The sequence below is a fragment of the Argopecten irradians genome, chromosome 14, assembly GCF_041381155.1.
Source record: "Argopecten irradians isolate NY chromosome 14, Ai_NY, whole genome shotgun sequence".
NCBI lineage: Eukaryota > Metazoa > Mollusca > Bivalvia > Pectinida > Pectinidae > Argopecten > Argopecten irradians.
This window is the reverse complement of record NC_091147.1, coordinates 10891496-10912002: the sequence shown is the minus strand read 5'-3', so window position 1 is coordinate 10912002 and position 20507 is coordinate 10891496. Positions and strand designations below refer to the sequence as shown.

The 20507-nt window shown below is 35.0% G+C and overlaps 1 protein-coding gene, 1 long non-coding RNA gene and 1 pseudogene across 2 annotated transcripts; all 3 read right to left on the bottom strand.

Annotated features, from left to right (window-relative positions):
- Positions 1–10: 10 nt before the first annotated feature.
- LOC138307248 (uncharacterized) lies at positions 11–3670 on the bottom strand. The gene is made up of 3 exons (XR_011205953.1): positions 3396–3670; positions 1311–1990; positions 11–1171 (listed from the first exon to the last, which is right to left on the bottom strand). It is a non-coding gene; the product is annotated as an uncharacterized lncRNA (long non-coding RNA).
- Positions 3671–7215: 3545 nt separating this feature from the next.
- Positions 7216–14912, bottom strand: LOC138307242 (uncharacterized). The gene is made up of 3 exons (XM_069247884.1): positions 14696–14912; positions 9773–10633; positions 7216–8491 (listed from the first exon to the last, which is right to left on the bottom strand). Exons 2-3 carry the CDS (start codon positions 10622–10624, stop codon positions 8300–8302), a joined length of 1044 nt encoding a protein of 347 aa, XP_069103985.1. The 5' UTR covers positions 10625–10633; positions 14696–14912; the 3' UTR covers positions 7216–8299.
- A 3460-nt stretch (positions 14913–18372) lies between these two features.
- On the bottom strand, positions 18373–20053 carry LOC138307239 (uncharacterized; annotated as a pseudogene).
- Positions 20054–20507: the final 454 nt, after the last annotated feature.

Genomic DNA, 20507 nt, shown 5'->3' with positions numbered 1-20507 from the left:
AGCAACATATATGTTCATGCTTATTAAGAAATGTGTGGTCGCTTACAATCTATGTTACGGCCAATATGTTTTGGAACGATTCTACTAAATAATGATATGATATACAAAATATTACGAGTTATATTAAGTCACAAGATTCCATGTAAATATCATAGCATTTCATATTTTGTAAATGACCATTTGATTGCTGCGTGTGGATATATTACTGCTGCATTTAAAAAACAACATTCTGTTAACAATAGAATGTATGGGTGGTTCGAAAATTTGACAATTTTGTTTTGTCCACACGGTTGGAATTACTTCCTTGTCCCTTACATTGTAGTGTGCATATACTACCGTGATCGATCCTTTTCTTAAATTTTTAAATTATGAAACGCTACCAGATGCAGTATCTCGCGAAAATAAAAACAATGATATTGGTATACTTGAAAATTTATATCAAACAATTTTATATTCTACATTTATGATCACGACGAGATTCGATTGATATGTTAATAAATTAATGGATAAAAGTACTGATCGTATATGGTTTACTGCATACTATTTACAGTATATTGTGAGCTTATGGGAAACACAATATCATAATAACTTAAAAATGAATAAGTCCGAGATATGCCACCTATTGTTCTATTTTACATATAACACCTTCACGAGCTTACCAAACTATTCCTATTAGTGTGTCTGTATTCATTTCTATTGTGGACCATTCTTTTTCGTGACAAAAAGGTGATTTCAATGCGTATACATGTATACCAAATACCACGAATTGATGTGTGGCGAATGTCAATACAAATACATGATAATTTACAACTGTGTTACTCAGAATAAAAGCTCACGGAATATTTTGCTGATTATGTACATGTACATCATGAAACATGAATCAAATTGCTTTGGATTTTAGATATCATTATATGATTTTTATATCGAATTTGGGGAATAGATACGTAGTATCGTCAATATTTGTATTATACTCCTGCATCCGCGCTCGCTAAACATCGAAAACACGAACCGCGGAAAAGTCATTTACTAGCATCAATTTCGAAAAGTGTTCAATATATGGACCCTTTATACAGAGGAATCGTCCCGGAACTACGTCATTCCACCGGAAGTTAGCCTGCCTGACATCTTTCTTTAGCGCAAACATCACCTGTACCTCGTCTCCAACTTCATCCTGTAAACGGTACAATATTATTTAAATGCAGCTAAAATGTATTAACTCATAAGGAAAACAGTTTTATATGTTTGTACAGTTTAAAATATACATAGTTTTACGCTTGTATCAAGAAAGAGAATATAAATCAGTGGATTACCTGCAAATAAATACCCTTGGAAATGCGTTCATGCATTCGAGATATAAAACCAACAAAAAGTCCAGATGAAAAGTGTCGGTCAGAAAATCCCATAGTTCGTGGGATATATCTGATGTAGAGTACTAGGGACGACATGACAAACGCTTTCAGACTAAGACTCTCAGCCCTTCGGAATCCAGCCCTTCTGTTAACTCTTGATGCATAAGCCTCCTCCCTGCGGAACCCCTCGGTTGTTATTATTTCGTAGCATTCCTCCTCGATAGATGTACAATACAATCGATGTTCGTTCCAATTCTTACGTAGGCACATTCTCGAACAATAGTTCACTTTTTGACAACGCCTGCATGTAAACGTTACGGAAATGGTCTTTCCACATTCTGCACATTTGCCACGTGTCTTCGATCTATTTTTATCATCATCTGTGTAACACTGATTTTTAGGAGAACATGGATTGTTGCCATGCCTTTTTTCCTTTTTCATTGGTAATTGTCTTCCCATCGTTTGTGAAAAGACGTTTTCCTTGCGACTGTGGAACTCTTTGCACTTGCTCTTATGCTTAGCCTTCCAGTCTCTCCGTTGGCACTCGTTAGAGCAATAGTAAACCTGTTTACATTTAGCACATCGAGGCAGACCCAAAGCTTGAAGTCCACAATATTCACAGATATTTGCCATGGTCTTAACTGTAAATGTAAGATTGTAAATCTAAGTATTGATTATAGGTGATTTGGTCTTATCATTCATCAATATATTCAGTTTGAATTTATTACACATGTAGGCGTTTTATTTAAGTTTTGTATTTCGTTTTGCTAAAATTTGTGTTGTCACTAACCAGTAGATAAATATTGACACAAATTAGTCATTATTCGTGTCTTTTTTTCTTTTGACGGTATACATTTTCAATAATAATGGCGATTAACAATCATTACTTTTCGGAAGTTTGTGTCGATGTTCCCGGGATATAACACAAATATCAAAGTGTAATTTTGTTAATGGACTCAGCCAATCAGATACACAGACTGTGAAAATATTGTATGATTGAATTGATTAAGCATTGATGTCACTATTTTTTTAACTTCATCGGGGTATGAAAGAAATTTTGTTTGCGAACTATTTGAATCCGCGTAGCGTGTCTCACAAAAATTTACAAAAACAAATTATTTCATAACCCGATGAGGTTGAAAATAGCTGCATCAATGCTTATAACTAATTTTTCAGACTACTTGATAACACAAAATACGTTTACCCGTACAAATCTATTGATTTTCTAATGCATATTTTTTTTCTAAATCAATACGCAACGTCGACGTCTCTATTGTGACGCTACAATAATGCCGGGTTTTCGCGGCATTTCCAATTTTTTTCTTCATAGTACAAGACGAAAAAGAATCTGCCAATCAGAAAGTCGGATTTAGTATAAAAACTAATAAGAAAAACAATTATAGCGTTATTAATTACCACAATCTGACTTCCATATCAATATATATGAGCAAATGAAATAAGGCAAGGTAATACTTGATTTTATACTTCCTTGATATCATTATTATCATTATTATCTAATCAACAAACCATGACATTGAGGTGAGTAAAAAATGTTATTTACCCATAAACCTGAATATTACACCATCAATCTGTGTAGAGCCAAAGAAAATGAAAAGGAGATCGACAACGGAACAACGAGGCAGGCCAGGAAGCAACTAAGTACTGGTTCGATTTCAAAAAATCGAAAATCGAAGGAGACACAGGACATACTATTATAATTTTGTACACCAATTTTCACCGTGTAAAATGACGATGTCGAATAGTCATTACTCATTATATATAAGTCTACCGTAACATAAGCATATACATTAAGTCTATCACCAACGCTGTCAAAATACCCAGCCAAAAGTAAAGTTAGACAGCTATGTGTTATTCTGAATAACTAGTGTAACAAATAACTGTCTAACTTAACTTTGCTCAAAATACAATGTACCTTACATTTAATCATATGATTAGTTTTAGCAGCTAGCTGAAGACTTAATCTCACGCCAGAGTACAATTATCACACATGTGTTCAACTGTATATTATAATGACATTGTACTCACCCTTCACTGGTAAACTAGATGCAAGATGTGTTTATCCGAAACGATCTGTGGTGCAATGATAAGCTAATACGACTACCAACTATTTATTATTTCAGATCGACTTATCTACGTCGGTTTTCTATTTACAGAAAATGTTTTCTGGAATTCCGATGTCATGTTAGCTAAAAATATACAAAATGTCAATACATGCATATATCGAAAGTGGTTATAAATAACCTGTATATGTTTCCTATGATATCTAGATCGATGTGATAATTATTTACGTAAATATGAAGATAAATATCAATTGTTTAAGCTCTTATCTGCACATATAATGACAATGTAAACAAATAAATATTTATTTATCATTACAACAATGGCAAATTCTGTAAGACCACATCCCTGTTTTTTCCGAAAAATATATCTACGTGCTGATAGTTTCTTTCAGTTTCAGTTTCGTTTTCGTTCTGTTGCATAATACTGCACAGTATATAATATTTGTACACGCTTACTAACGTATTCGTCTTTGCATATTACAGAGCTAGCTCCATTGTGGGCATGTATCGATTATTATGTCGTTATTTAGTGAGCACAGTTCACGTCTTTTTCATCGAAAAGTATTACGTTACAATCGCAAACACATAACGTCACAATCAATACCTACCAGCAAGGGCAGATATCTCTATAATATGCTGAGACGATACGATACTAAACAAAACTTTGTTGTTCATTGGACGCGATAATGAACCCTAAAGCAAAAGGAAGTTAAAGAAATGTTAATGTCATATACTTTTAATCATGTCTTGTAAATCTCGATGGTATGCTTACCGTTAATATTATCAAATACAACATTATATGACAACCATGGATTATCTTGGGCTTACTATCTTTGTCGTCATAGCCACCCATGGACTGATGATACATGTACAGAATACCGGACGGCATGTGTTGAGGAATAACTTGACCAATATCGCATGCATATAGAAACTTGATATCGCCTCACTTCGATTTTCTCTTGATATCGCCTCAGTTCGATTTTCTTGATATACAGAAGAACACAACAACAACGAATTATTTATCCTGCAACGGCTGCACCTACTGACTTGTATATCCCAATCGGATCACCTCGTCATTTTCTCCGAAACTAGGCTGGAGGTAAGTAGTAACCATTTTGGACTACTTTCGGAAAAATATAGCGGCGCCCATGGTAACAGCTTCAATGTAAACAGTTTGCGATAAGAGGTATTTATTCCTCGACTGCATCTAAATCTACTGTACATGGATTATAGATGACGGTTTCTTTGATTTTGTATATAAATCATAACTAGGAATTTGATTAATTGCCTCATTTTGATAATGATTCAGTCGCTCTCTTTTGGGCGGTGTACGGTCAAGCAGTCGACCTTGGTTCAAAAGGTCCAGGGGAAACAGTTCCGTTATTTAGAGTCGTCAATGTAACATAATTACTCACAATGGTACTGTTTCTATTAAAATTCAAGAAACGTATTACGGCTTTGTTGTTTATTCATTTTTCAACCGTTTACGTTCTATATTTCAAAGTTATACAATATTATACAAATATTTCATGGGTTACTGTGCTCTAGTTTATAATATTTAACCCGAGGTGATGGTAATCAACAAATGTTATATTGCACGAGGCCAAAGGCCGAGTGCAATATAACATTTGTTGATTACCATCACCGAGGGGTAAATATTATGAACTAGAGCACAGTAACCATGGAATATTTGTTTTATTACATAATCACCAGTTTTTCAGTTGAATATTTTTTTTATAAAACGAATACGACAATCACTTAACAAAATCACCAACACCGTACCGTACGGAAAAAACCCTTAATATCCTATTGAAGATTGATGTATAGCCCACGAACGTCACGTTGTAACTCCGCTTTGAATGTCTTATTGTCTGTAATCACATTATTAGACCTGCTTGCAGCCTTTTGATCTAATACATTCATCGTGTCCGTCCTTTACTCGGTACAGTAAACGTCTACATGACGTGCTTGATTCGAGATCTATAAAACCAGCGCGAAATTGAGCGTGAACCTTTGTGACGTCATAATAACGTAACTCACTGTTACTCGCAATTCCTCGGAAGTTTTCCACAAAACTAGACAACAACAGGTGTTCCTGACGCCGTGCGATATAACATCTCGAACCGTGCAATATAACGTTTCCATGGAAGCGTGCAATATATCTTCGAACCGTGCAATATAACAAGGTTTTATTGAACGGTCGGTGTAATAGTCGAAAATATTATATTTCTTCATATATAGATTGGTGTAAACAAATTATGTAATAAAAAAGTATATACATGTATCTAAATGTCTAGAATTGAATTTTATCTAGCGGTAGTATGATAATAATAAATGTTTCGTTATCATTTTCGCCCATTGGAGGGGATCCAGTGAACAAGTTCATGAAATTTTCGCAAAGTTGCTTTAGAAAATCTACCCTAGGAGGAATGATAGAGAAAATATGCTATAAAAAGTTTGTTTAAAATATTTTAAAAGTACATGTACACACTTTTTAACATCATAAACGTTTACGTATTTCAAGGTTATGCTCTTTTTCGCAATTTTTAAAATTCACTACATTTCGTTTTTAATATCATTTTCCGGGTAACTTATATCTTAGCAAGTTTACTACAAAGAATTTTGTCTTATTTTGAGTACCGTGTTCGCATAAATTCCAAATACATTATCTGTTCTCGGACTATCGGACCTTCGCACTAACGGGCATTAGGACTAACTGACCTTCGGACTATTGGGCCTTAGGGATAGGAGAGACAGGTATATTTCTAGATTTAATATGACTTAGTCACACAAAACTAAAACTAAACACGAAGTGGTAATCAATTAGCGTCTTTATGATACTTTGATGCTAGGAATGCGTTATGTATTGCTACTTTAAACAGCGATATCGGACTCAAAATGTGTTTTTAATGGACATCACCATTTTTGTTAAAAGTGAATGTCTTGTAATATGTAATTGTTTTATCTTTAATAATTCTTAAAATGATTATTGAGAATATCATTCAAAAGGTTATGTATATTCTATGAAATTCTTTAAAACCATGATTACAAATTAATGAAATTAGCGGTATATTAATAGCTGCAGTATAAGTAAATTTGTTTGTACATTTATGATTATAATGACTGATAAGTGAAATCAGAAAAGGAGTTTGTAATAATTACGATAAAGTTTCCTAGATTGTAAATCTTCACGTGTGTGTATATATATATACATTGTATTTATATATCATTTTCTGTTCTTATTTGCGGAATAAAATTTATAGCTATGGAGAATTAATTTTTTAATGATATATTTATTGAACTGATGATGCCACGCGACCGAAATCACGGATGAAGCATGTAAACAAATTAGATTATCGTCTATATCGTTTTCATATGAAAAAAACCAGTACCTTATCTGATTGGTAACCACACAAATAAATGAATATTTCGGTACAAATATGTTTTAAGATGCTCCAGTGCCGACAGAGAATTAACGATACTTAAATCTGAAAAAAAATGGTGTTCACTCACCTTAATGTATGTCTAATTAACACAAAAAATATGTAAAATAGTATATTTTGCTAAATGGTACACGCGTAATCAATACTTTATTCCATATAGGACATAGTGCTATGGACTTTTTTGGAAAGCAATCAATTATTTCTGACATTTTTTATTTTGAAGTAAAATAAGAAGCTAAAACTTTTCAATGACGGTAATGGTGTTAAGTAAGTAACTTTTGTAACTGGAAAAAAACCTTGATTCGTCCGCTCCTGTTTTTTTATACAATAGAAAAAATACCATTGGTCAGCGATAAAGTATTTTTAATGGTTTAAATAACGCGCGAACTGAGGTACAATTTATGAACCTTCTTCAAGGAAGTATAATGTATTAAGTCATATATTCCATTCATAAAAGGTTACCGTTAGATGAATTTTCTAAAACATTTCATAGTTAGAAGAAAATATTTTCGACTGATGATTGTTGTTCGAGCATTCATGTTCATTCTCATAAATATATCTCATACGTATTGTAAAACACAAATTTAGATAGTATAAATCAGGGAGTTTGTTTCAAGTTCTTCTTTGTGGTACAGCTTTGAAGCAGACAGAAATAACGCTTTATGTTTCATAAGGGAGGTAACCCTCGATGATATCGATATGGTCCTACAGGTAGCGGTAATTTGGCCATTGTCCGGCGGATCACCATACAGTTAGTCCGAGCCTATGTTCGAAGAAGTGGGCGAGGTGTTCCGATTGTTGTATATCCGTCAAGACGATAACGTGAATATGCTCCACACCTAGCGAACCTTTTCCCACTTGACCCCGAAATTAATGTTGCACAGTAGAGGTGTTAAGCAGGGTTCCTTTTTCTAAATCAAAATGGTGTAAAATCATGTTTTTTTTTCGTCGTCGATCTACGTATATTATTTTCTCAAGAGCATAAATAATTAAATATCACAATCTCAAATTTGTAGGTAAAATGTAACAGATACAATTATTAACAAATACAGTTCATCCACATCCAGTTTGAGTGCACAAACATATTTCTTAAATGGTGTCTCCTTATCTGAAGTTAATATTGTGAAGATTTCAGAAAAATGTGTTGTCCTAATCCGATTTCCCTTGTGAGTTTTGTTGCATTTGGAGTTCTTTCGTTGTGTGAAAGGAGCGGGTCGGTGTGGTTTGTAAATAGTGTTATCTTAGGCTCAGTCGGTGGAGCCGTAGATTTCCACGCCGGAGACCCAGGTTCGATTCCTAGTCGGGGCACTCGACAGGAATGTGTATTTTTCCTGTTCTTCTACAGTAGCATTACTTACACATGGCTAATCGAATAACAAGTTGTACAACTGAACGGCATACAAAATCAAAACTGAAAGTGCCATTGTTAAATAGAGAACACCCGAACGGAAGACGGACTGTCTACTGGGATCCCCACAGATTCGTCCCTAAAGGGATGGATATACGGATCTTCTATACAGATGTACCGTCCCGGAACAACGTCCTCCCACTGGAAATACGGACTGGGGTCGTCACGCTCGAAGTAGAAGGCAACATATACCTCATCGCCATCTTTGTCCTGTGAATAATAAAAAAAAGTAGAGTATACATATAACGGATATGGTAGATAGTTAGTGGTCTATTTTAATTTCGACAAGTAACCAAAACTTTCGACACAATTATTGCGATAACTCCTATTCTGTACCCAGTATTTCCATATTACAGACTTACATGTAGCTACCGTTGCGGATATACGTAGGTATTGATTATTATGTCAGGTGCTGGTGAGCGTGACGCCATACTTTTCAGAGAATGACACGTTAGCTCGTGTGTGTGAAGTACAAGGTGCGTGTTTGGGGAAACTGCAGTATAAACTCTTTTGCCCTTTTTATAGCTACATCCCTTAAGAATGTTGCCGAAGACACCAAGCAACACACCCCACCCGTTCACATTATACAACAGGCGAAACTTACCCGCAGAGGCGACAACTTTGTAATATATAAAGACTGAGTGATAGATTATACCTTCACATGACATATGTAATATATAAAGACGGAGTAAGAGATTATACCATCACGTGACATCCATAAAATCTGTATCAAATAACAGTGACTGATATCATCAAACCAGTTTCTCTTGAGTATACATTGTATCTACTAGTAAAAAAAAATACCAAACAATTATATGTGCTAATTTATAATACATTCGTACTAAGGTTTAAGTTCATTTGTTTCATGTCCACAGCCAGTTATGATAATAGCTGCTCAAGAGAATGTCAAACTCAGTACCTAAAAGAGGAAAGCAAGTGATAAGATGTCGGAACAAGATAACCACTCATCCTTCGCCATATCGTCAATGTAAACTGTGACCAACCATGTTTTATAATGTAATAGGACATGTCAAGACAGGTGAGTATTGAGATGTTAAAATGGAGCCCCAATTTAAGTGCATGGAATAAATATAGAATTTTCCAAGGTAAAATAAATGTTGTATTTAATCATTGCATACTGCTGTATGCTTTAGACAGGATGGGTTATTATTACTTATCGAATTTTAAACAAAAATGCGGTTTAAAAGGTAGCAATATATATTTTTTGTTTTGGCTATGGCTTGCAACATGGTTTAATGAACACATACTTTAAACCAAATTTCTTTCGCGTGCGATGTAATTTCGCGAATTTTGAGATCCAAGTAATTTCACTCGTACTCCATTTTTCATTTAATTTTAAAAACCGCGAATATTAATCTTCGCGAACTTGTTTCGAAATAGAAATCGCGAAATTTTGTAGCCCCGAAAGAAAGTTGGTTAACAGTATTATAATAGTTTTTTATATCCTAGTCAATACAAAAGGTAAGTTACCTGTAGGAAAATGCAGTGTCGAAAAATATACTCATGAAACCGTGATATAAATCCTACGACCCCGTTAGAGGTACTGCGTGGCCTCATACCGAACAGTTCCGGTGGAATCTCCCTGATAAAGTCCAATATGTTACACCCAGGGAAAGCCTTCCATGCCAGACTCTTGGCCTTGTCCATCGCCACTGGTTTAGCGTATAGACGGACAGAAAGATCTCTCACAGTCGGTTTGGAATGTATACGAGAACTTGTATCTCTATTGGCATTTGTCGATTTCGCTGAAGCATTAGTTTCCTGCCCGAATCCGCCTTTAGGTTTTGTTTTAACATCTTCCTCTTTCGCCTCTTTACATTCTAATTTGTGTTTTTTCCTGTCTTTCTTTTGACAATTTTTCGAACAATAATCTACCATTTTGCATCGAGCACAAGTCTTAACTTCCGCGCCTAATTTCCCACATACAGTACATGTTTTGTGTTGTGTTTTATTCTTTCCTCCCTCCATGTCCGCAAAGAAATTCAAATGACCCGATACCATATCACTCAAAGCATATAAATTGTGTCGACCTGCCTGTCTCTCTTGTTCAATGTACACTTCCTGCGCGTTTCCACCTATTGACTTGGTAGGGTATAATACAGTTCCTCCTTTATTTTCTCTTTTTGGAACAAAAGGAGTGTCATCTGATACGTTTACATACTCTAACTTTCTGCGATATTGTATTTCTTCACATTTGACCTTGTGTTGACCTTTCCAGTCCAATCGCTGACACACTGGGGAACAATAGTACACTTCCTTACATGCCGAACAACGCCGGAGACTTAATGGTTTCTTACCGCAATATCCACATTCATTCTCCATTTTTTAAACCTGAAACGATAAATATGTCTTGACTTAGATCGAGTTAATCACATGGTTAGAGTATGATACAGTTGCGCTTTTACATTTTCATGTTGAATGATTCCTTTATGGATTTCGCGTACATTACGAAAAAGGAAAGAAAAATGAAAATATATCTACCGATTGTTTGGGTCCTTGGTGTATTTATAATATTTAACGAGTAAAATATCTTCAATGATAAAGCAGAAATCCTGAATAATCATTTTAGTTATATTTCTACATCTTCACCAAACCTTGAATTACCTCAGTTAGCACAGCCCTATATACCTTACTCACTTACTAATATTCAAATCACTCAACAAGATGTATCTGACCAAATTAGTAATCTTAATGTAAATAAACCCCCTGGACCAGACGGTATAGTTCCTAAAATAGTAAAACATTTGTGTAACTCACTTATTCTCCCTCTCAGTCTTCTATTTAATAAAACTCTGGATTCAGGAATAATTCCAATTAGTTGGAAACAATCAAATGTAAATGCTATATATAAAGGGAATGGGTCATCTAATGATGTTCAAAATTATAGACCTATCTCGATAACCTCTTGTTTCAGTAAAATAATGGAAAAAATAGTATTTAAATATCTCTACAACTATCTAATGGACAACTCTATATTATCTAAGCATCAGTCTGGCTTCATACCAGGTGATTCCACTGTTAATCAACTATTGTTTATTTATAATGAAATTGTTAGCAATATGGACCAGGGTAAGGAACTTCGATTTATTTTTTGTGATATAAGTAAAGCTTTTGACAGAGTATGGCATAAAGGTCTTTTACATAAACTCCAGATGTATGGAATAAATGGAAATTTACTTCTATGGTTCGACAATTACCTATCTGATAGATTACAAAGAGTGACCACAGAAGGCTACTATTCACAGTTCAAGGTTGTAAATGCTGGGGTACCCCAGGGATCAGTACTCGGGCCTCTTCTTTTCCTCCTCTACATCAACGATATCACTGATAATCTTTCAACTAATATCAAACTTTTTGCAGATGACACACCTCCTTGTACGTAATTATAGATGAAAACCCAGCACAAGCAGCTCAAGCACTAACAACTGACCTCTCTAACATTAGTGAATGGGCAAAAACATGGGACATCAAATTTAACCCTAACAAAACTAAATCAGTACTATTTTCCAGAAAACATAACAAAAACAGCCCCCCAATAAACTTCCAAAACAATCAAATTACTGACACATCTGAACACAAACACTTAGGGCTTACACTAAAGGACGATGCATCATGGAAACAACATATCCTTAACATATATGAAAAAGCATACAGTAGATTAAACATTCTTCGTTACATTAAAAATAAAGTAAATCGTCAGTCATTAATTAAAATTTACACAGCATTTATTAGGCCAATCTTAGAATACGCAGATATAATATGGGATAATTGCACGCAATAATCAAAAGACCTTTTAGAATCTGTCCAATTAGAAGCAGCCAGAATTATTACAGGACTTAGGTCTGGAATATCTCACAATAAAAATACAGAACTTGGATGGGAAACACTATCAGTAAGAAGACACAAACACAAACTAATAATGATGTACAAAATAATGCATGGCCTATCACCACAATACTTACAAGATATCCTAAATCCTTTCAATAACATTAACAATCAAAACAATAATGGCTATGCTCTCAGACAAACAAGAATATTTAATCCACCAATATGCAGAACTAATAATTATTTTGATAGTTTCATCCCACTAATGTGTCGCACTATAAACACTTCTGATAACAATCTCTTTAACTCTCCTTCTCTCTCAGCCTTTAAACACCAACTTAATAAAGATGTTCCAGTTGTAATTGAATCGACCAAAATTTTTAAAACAGAAGGTGATAGAAGAGCTAATATTATTCTTTGTCAACTTAGAAATTTGTGTAGTAATCTTAATTCCCACCTATATACTGACCATCTATCTGATGATACATCTTGTGCTTGTTCTTTTGAAAATGAAACTATATCCCACTATTTTCTCGAATGTCCTTTATATGACCAACATAGACTTTCCCTGTTCACCTCCATTAGTAGTTATGCAAATCATAACCATATTGATATCAATATTCTTCTTCAAGGCTGTCCTGACTGTGATAAAACTATAAACAGACAGTTACTTCACGATGTTCACCTATATATAGGTAAATCTAGACGTTTTAATCTCTATATGATTTAAATTAGCCATGACATAAGTTTTTGACATAAGTTTTTGAAATAAGCTTTTGAAATTTTAAGATTCTCTTTAAAAAAAAAAAAAAAAAAAAAAAAAAACCAACAACATTTGAATAACGTTGTATAAATTCTACTCTAATTATCCTCTGATAAAGATATACTTGGAGTATTTTGTTGAGCATGGTTGTTTTAATACGGTTACTTTGTTTTATTCTATATACAGCATACACTTATCTTACTAAAAGAATATACATGTATATTTTCAATTATTTGCAGGAAATTTAACAGTATTGAGAGCAATGACAAGTGTATATATATACACATGGACTGTTGGTCATTGTTTGTCAATATCTGAGTAACATTTGGTCTAATTAGTAATATAACATGTTCTTGTATTAAAATAATAGCTGTATTTGTATTATGTGTGTTATGTGAATGGAGTATGCAAAAGAGTTATCTCCCTTTATCTGTTGTAAAATTTCATTTCAAAACTTAAATATAAAATCTATAATTGATGTAAGTTTAAACTATTACTTTTGCCACCATTGGAGAGAATTTATATAGGCTTTGCCTGTTATTTAATCCATTTGACCTGTAACATCTTTGTCAATAAAATTTGTTGAAATGAAAATATCTTCAATTATCATATCAAGTTTTTACCAGTAAATACACCGGTAAATATTGACTGAGACCGGATATATATAGTAATATGATTTTAAAGTCGTTATAACAATCAAAACATACACATGTCATTGGTACATCAGTACATATCATGGAAATATAATTCAAAATACTTGTTTGTTTGAATGAAGCAACGTCCTATTAGCAGCCATGGTCATGTAAGGACGGCCTGCCCTGTTCATGGTGTGTGTTTGGGAAACTGCGGAATAGTCTGAACTCTTGCCCTTTTTAAGTGCTGTATTGTATATTACTGAAGCATGTCACTGGAGACACCAAGCAACACACGCAATCGGTCATATTATACTAACGATGGGCGAGCCGGTTGCCCTATTCCCTTAATGCTGAGCGCGAAACTCCATTTAAACATCGTGTAGCTCACTTACTTTAACCGTCACCACCATGTTCATTTGTTCTTCGGAACGCTTCTCGAGTTTACCCACAAGCACAACATAACATAATTTGCATAATGTAGTCACGATATGTAAAGTCGAGAAGCGTTCCGAGAGAAAAATGAACATGGCGGTGACGGTTAAAGTAAGTGAGCTACACGATGTTTAAATGGAGTTTCTACAAAGTACGGGTCATGACACCTCCAAAGGAGATTGTGGATGAACACAGTTATGGGTACTGTTTACCACCACAAGCGTAGATTTTGTGATTTTGGCTTGGTTTTTGAGGTACCCATTAGAGCCGAGACGACATTTCGACCGGACAGGGAAATGTCTACCTAGCATATTTTTCGTAAATTTCCCGATTCATCAAGCCATAACTTCGTCAATACTTGGCCAATTTTGTTCATCAAGCACTCAATGGAAAGATTAATTATTTCTCTTTAAGGTAAGATATCCGTCAATGTTGTATAGAACCCATTTATTAAAATAATCACGGTTTTAAAAAAATAGGTCCGTTTTTCTCGACCGCCGAGTTCATACCCTTGATACTATAATATACATATATATACTATTGGTTAAAAAAAATTCGTGCCAGGTCCCTGTGCACACCACTTACATTTAAATACATTGGTTAACTGCATGACATCGCTATCTATCCACAGAGAAATTATATTGTTGTAAATGATAATGTAAATATCGTTAAAAGCTAAAATATGAGACATTATGACAATCAGTTGGTTACTAACAACACGTGACGTATTATACTTACCTTTATACGACTACACATTGAATTAGGTGGCTTAGGAAGGTCACAGACTACCTGTTTATATATATCGCTGACAAGGCGAAACACAATAAGTACATCACAAAAGTCTATGGTTTTACATGTAATAACCATCCAATATTCTGCGTTTAAAATGTTTGTTGATTTATCTAGTAAGCAAGAATCCTTTAGTTTACAAAATCAATACCATGTTTTGTGTAATTGTGGTACAGCCAACACTTCTCAGAAACGTTTCACTTTCACTTTCGGTTTTAAAACGAAAAAGAAAATATAAAGATCTTCCTTGAATAACGTTTTCAGCTTAGTATTGGAATATGTTTTGTGATAGTAAAATCGCAAATTAAAAGTGGCTTATATTTTAATGTTAATTTCTGAATCTTGCAAAGATTCTGAAATTCAGTGTAGTATAAGGGGAGTAACTCAAACATATATATATATATATATATATACAGTGTAACGGTGAATGGTTCAATCAGTTACTGAACGGTATTAGTATTTTATACATGACCGTCGTGAGGGCGAGCTTGTTGAACCAAATACATGCAAAAACAAAGCAGAGACTTGTTCTGATTGAAATTGGCTGTTTATTAAATATAAACGCCGGACTTGAAGATATTTACTTTTCAAGTCAATATAAAAACAAATTGACCCCACAAGACATCATTTGGTTCTAGGTAGGGATAAAAAACGCCCCATTTTATAGAAACATTCACATAATACATTACACATTAACATAATACTTAAAGGTAGGTTTCGCCCAATGAAATATAAAGACTACGAAATTGAAATTTATCCTATACATAGATATAATCTTCAGATCATTTTCAATGCATACAGCGAACAATATGGGTGGTCAGTTGCCTAGCTTGACCAGGAAAATACTCCTCTAAAAATAGAGCGAAGTCAAGCTTTACATAGAACATGACGTATTTTTTCCAAAACGAGGCCGCAGCAACAAACGGAAGCGTGCAACAAAATGTCAGATAGAAGTGACAGTCTTGCCACGGCATGTTTAGTTAAAAAACAACAACAACAAATCGAAGTGCGAGGGACTGTTTATACATATCATATCATACGCTCGCTAACTTTGTACACCAAATATACACGTAGTTAGTCTGCGGCTGTTTGTGCGGTGGCATATGTGTTGAAATTTAACTCACCACGTGCAATGCCGTTACACGAGTCCCAACAGATCCCGGCAAGTTCCGCTTGAGATGTGGCTTCTGTTTCTTCTATTGCTACATGCCATCTCTGAATTTAATTCCCTATCGATATCCTAGGGTGCTAACTAATCCATTATAATTTCCTCCACTTTGTTGCCGATTCAGATATATTTTTTTCATCGCACACACTTTCGTTCAGCCATTTTGTTTACTTTTAGTGCGTGACAATGCGCATGCGCCAAACTTCGACAACACAATCCATCGCAGCTTCATTTGCATATTATTTTGTCTGACGGACACCGTAATAAATCAAGGATTTCCTTCAATTTTGTATTCAAGACACATTTGTTCAATCTCAAACACATAAAGAAATTAAATTGAGATATTTTAATATGTATTTTTCATCTTTTCTTCCGCTTATCGCATTTCACAAAAAAATATTTATTTGGTTGGGCGAAACCTACCTTTAAATTAAAACTTGTGCAAAAAAAAAAAACAAAAAAAAAATTAAAAATACAGAATCTCAATAACCAAATTGGAAGGAGGAGGGGGTGGAGGCGGCTTTCAATTCAATTTGTTAAAAACGTAACAAATCAAAAAACTGACTGACCTTGAAAAACGTCCTTCTTCTCTTTGTTTCTCTGTCGCAGCTCTGATGCGCATGCGTAATGACTATTATAAATCTCCTACCCATCTCCCCCTTCTGTATCACCGAAAAAAAACCGCGAACTTTAAAATGACTTTTACACTTAAAGCTTACTTTACGATTACGTTTAACGACAACTCCTAGCATGTATAAAGTACATTAAAATTGTTATTTTAATTATCATTTATACATGACCGTCGTGAGGGCGAGCTTGTTGAACCAAATACATGCAAAAACAAAGCAGAGACTTGTTCTGATTGAAATTGGCTGTTTATTAAATATAAACGCCGGACTTGAAGATATTTACTTTTCAAGTCAATATAAAAACAAATTGACCCCACAAGACATCATTTGGTTCTAGGTGGGGATAAAAAACGCCACAATGTTGTTCTGCAACAACATACCCCACCCGAAGCCCTCACGACAATCTTTCTTATCATTTGAACATATGAACAAGAAATATAAATAAAATTTCAACTATTCTCAATATTAGGCAAAAAATAGCTCCGACCCTATGCCCGAGCTAACAGCAGATGTATCGGTCAAAAGAAACATACTCAAACCATGTTGGATGGAATGGTGTAACCTTTTTCATGAATATGTTAGTTCCTTTATTCTCAAAAGTGTATCGAGTCATCATCCATGTGTAGATAATTGTTCACTTTGATGAGGTACACTGTCACAAAAGCGCATAGCATATGATAGTTCCTTGGAAACAGTGAAATCATAAAACACGTTCATTATCCAGTTATGGTTATCTTTCCTCATTTGTACCATATCCAGCTACCAAAACAGTATCACAATATACATTATGTAAACATTACAAGTACATCAACAAGATCAAATTCGACCCAATGCCAAAGTTGATAAATAATAATAATAATTTTTATTATTATTATAGTACTAATTTCTACGAAAGCGAGTACCAGGGTACATGTAATTCAGTAAAAACAAAGTTCAAAAATCAAAAGGTATGTACAACATGCCACACAACTTCAGTAATTCAGTAAAACAAAGTTCAAAAATCAAAAGGTATGTACAACATGCCACACAACTTCGACCCAATGCCCAAGTTGATAAAACACATACCATAAATACCCTCATTGAAATAACAGCAATTAAAAGTCTTATTAATGTAACAAATTAATATACATATGCACAAAATATTATCTTGTCTTATTGAGTGCAACTTCGACCCTATGCCCAAGTTGACCTCAATTAAAACAAAGGAACTGACCTAATATGATAGAGTACAAAACTGATAAGACACTGGTTGATTGTTTGGAAAAGAAAAAAGGTGACCAGGATTAGTGCCTCGTATAGTCACAAATTGGACTAATGCCATTACTGGGCAGATGGAAGTATCTTGCTTTTTCTCTATGGATAGGACAATTGGACGTATATTACAATTGCTTTTAAAGGATCTAAAAGTAATTTCTATTTTGATTGGATGGCCAAGACAATCTGGAATAATGGCTATGTCGTTATATTGCAATGTATGACAACTAAACGTATTAACTGTCATTTCACCTACGCGCAGGAAGGCATGGAAAGCTAAAAGATACATTGCTCGTAGCATACACTGTTGGTATTGTGGTAATACTGTTTTAGGTAATGCCCCAACCAATTTCCGCAAAATATCTGGAGTAATAGGTAAACGAGAGTCTGGTTGATATGTTCCTCTTTGAATGGCTGCCAAAATCTTTTTGATAATAAAGGACTGGGCTGGGTCTGCATAGCCTGCTAATTTATTAATGTACCCTACCGCAGCAACATAAGACTTAATGGTTGCTGAAGACTTGTTCTCACTATACATATGAGCAATGAAGTAGACCAGCAGGTCCACTTTAGTTGGTAAGCAAGCTATAGAATTAAAATGTGTACTAGCGAAATCTTGAAGTTGACCGAAAGCTCTCATGTAGCTTTTTCTGGTTTGGGATGCTATTGCAGTCATCAGGAGATGTTGCACTATTGTAATCAAATGTGCAACAGATGAGCTGGGACTGGTACAGGGTCTTTCGTCATGTGTGGAGCTATTTCTTTGAATGCGTGAACCTGCAATCGAGACAAAAAATCTGCCAAGATATTTCTTTTACCCATTATATGCTCTGCACAGAATAGGATATTCAGCTGTAATGTTTTAACAACTAGTCTACGTACAAGTTTCATGACAACTGAGTCCTTGCTTGTATGTTTATTCAATATAGAAACAACAGCTGCATTGTCACTGTGAAACAGTATGCATTTGTTCTTCAAATCGTCGCCCCATATTTCTACTGCTATGACTATAGGGAAAAGTTCTTTAATAGTTATATGATGACAGGTCATGTTTGACGGCCATTCCCCATAAAACCACTTATCGTTAAAAACGGCCCCAAAACCTAGTCCACTAGCATCAGTATAGAAATGAAGATGATTTGATGTTTCCCATCTAACTGCCAAGATAAGAGAAACCCCATTGAAGGATGCTATGAATTCCTGCCAAGCACGAATGTCTAACCTTGCTTCTGTATTCAAACGAATGCGAAAGTATGGTTTAGTTATTCCTTTGGTAAGGTTGATGAGGCGGCGTAAAAAAGGGCGCCCTGGAAGTACTACACAGCATGCAAAATTGAGGAGGCCTATCAGAGATTGGAGTTCTTTAAGTGTAACTTTTTTGCGTGAACCAAAAGCTGACAAAAGTGAATTAATTTTCTCAACTTTATCGGGTGGTAAACGTGCCTCCATTTGAACTGTATCGATTTCAACTCCCAAAAAGGTTATGACAGTTGTAGGCTGTACTGTTTTGGTATGTTTGATGGGTATACCTACCCTTTGACATAACGCAAGGAATGACACTAAATCATTTTTACATTTATCCGAATCTGGGGGACCGGCAAATAAAAAATCATCTAGTACATGCACTACTCCTGCAGCTTGAAAATGGTTGGACATACATAGGCCTAGACCATTGCAAAGCTGTGCTGAGTTGTTCAAAAAGGTTACAGGATATAGAACAGCCCATCGGAAGAACTTTGTCAAAGTAATATTTCCCACCCATTTTCATACCCAAGAGTTCGTAATCATTCGGGGATATGGGAAGAATACGAAAGGCATTCTCAATATCAGTTTTGGCAAGTAATGTCCCAGTCCCAAAATATTTAACCAAACCAATAGCATCTGATATTGTCTGATATTGAACTGATGAATCTTCAGGAGAAATCCCATCATTTATCGATGATCCCTTAGGGTAGGAAAAGTGATGTATAAGCCTATACTATTTTTTCTCTTTTTTAGGAACTAAACCCAAAGGAGATACCTGAAAATTTGTGAATGGAGGAGAATCATAAGGCCCTGCGATCCTACCTAGTGATACTTCTTTGTCAATTTTTCTGTTTCAGAATAACAGGATTTTGTTCTGCTGATTTGAGGTTTCTAGATTCACGAAAACTTCTTTCACCCTGATGTTGTAATGAAAATCCCTGTTCAAAACCTTTTTGTAAGCTCATCAATCTATCAGAGTCATACCCTCCCAAATACTGTTTTAATATATCAAACTTTACTGGCGTAGGAAGGTTATGAACTGTTTCCCGAACGACCCCTGGGATTGTTTGAGGCGTTTTGTCTGCCCGAGGTGTTTGTTTGGGAGGTCCCGGTGTTGCCCTGAGTGTTTGGTGAAGTCTCATTATTTGGGTTAATGGCTGATTTGTTTTGGTGTTTGTTGCCCTGCACCCTACATTGTCTGACGTGGTGGTTACCCCCACATTTGGCACAGACATGAAGGAACCTGCACTGTGACCCATAGTTGCATGAACCGGTTTGCATGAATTCCCAGCACCGACCTTTAATTTCGTTTCCATTACCATATGGTTGGGCTGGGGTTGATGGAAAGGGCACCTGTCTCTGAACAGGTTTCAAACTTATAGCCAGGGCATGTAAATACAACTCCTGGTTGATTACGTCCCATGCCATATTACTATTGTGTTGCATGAGTAACCGAAACTGTGAA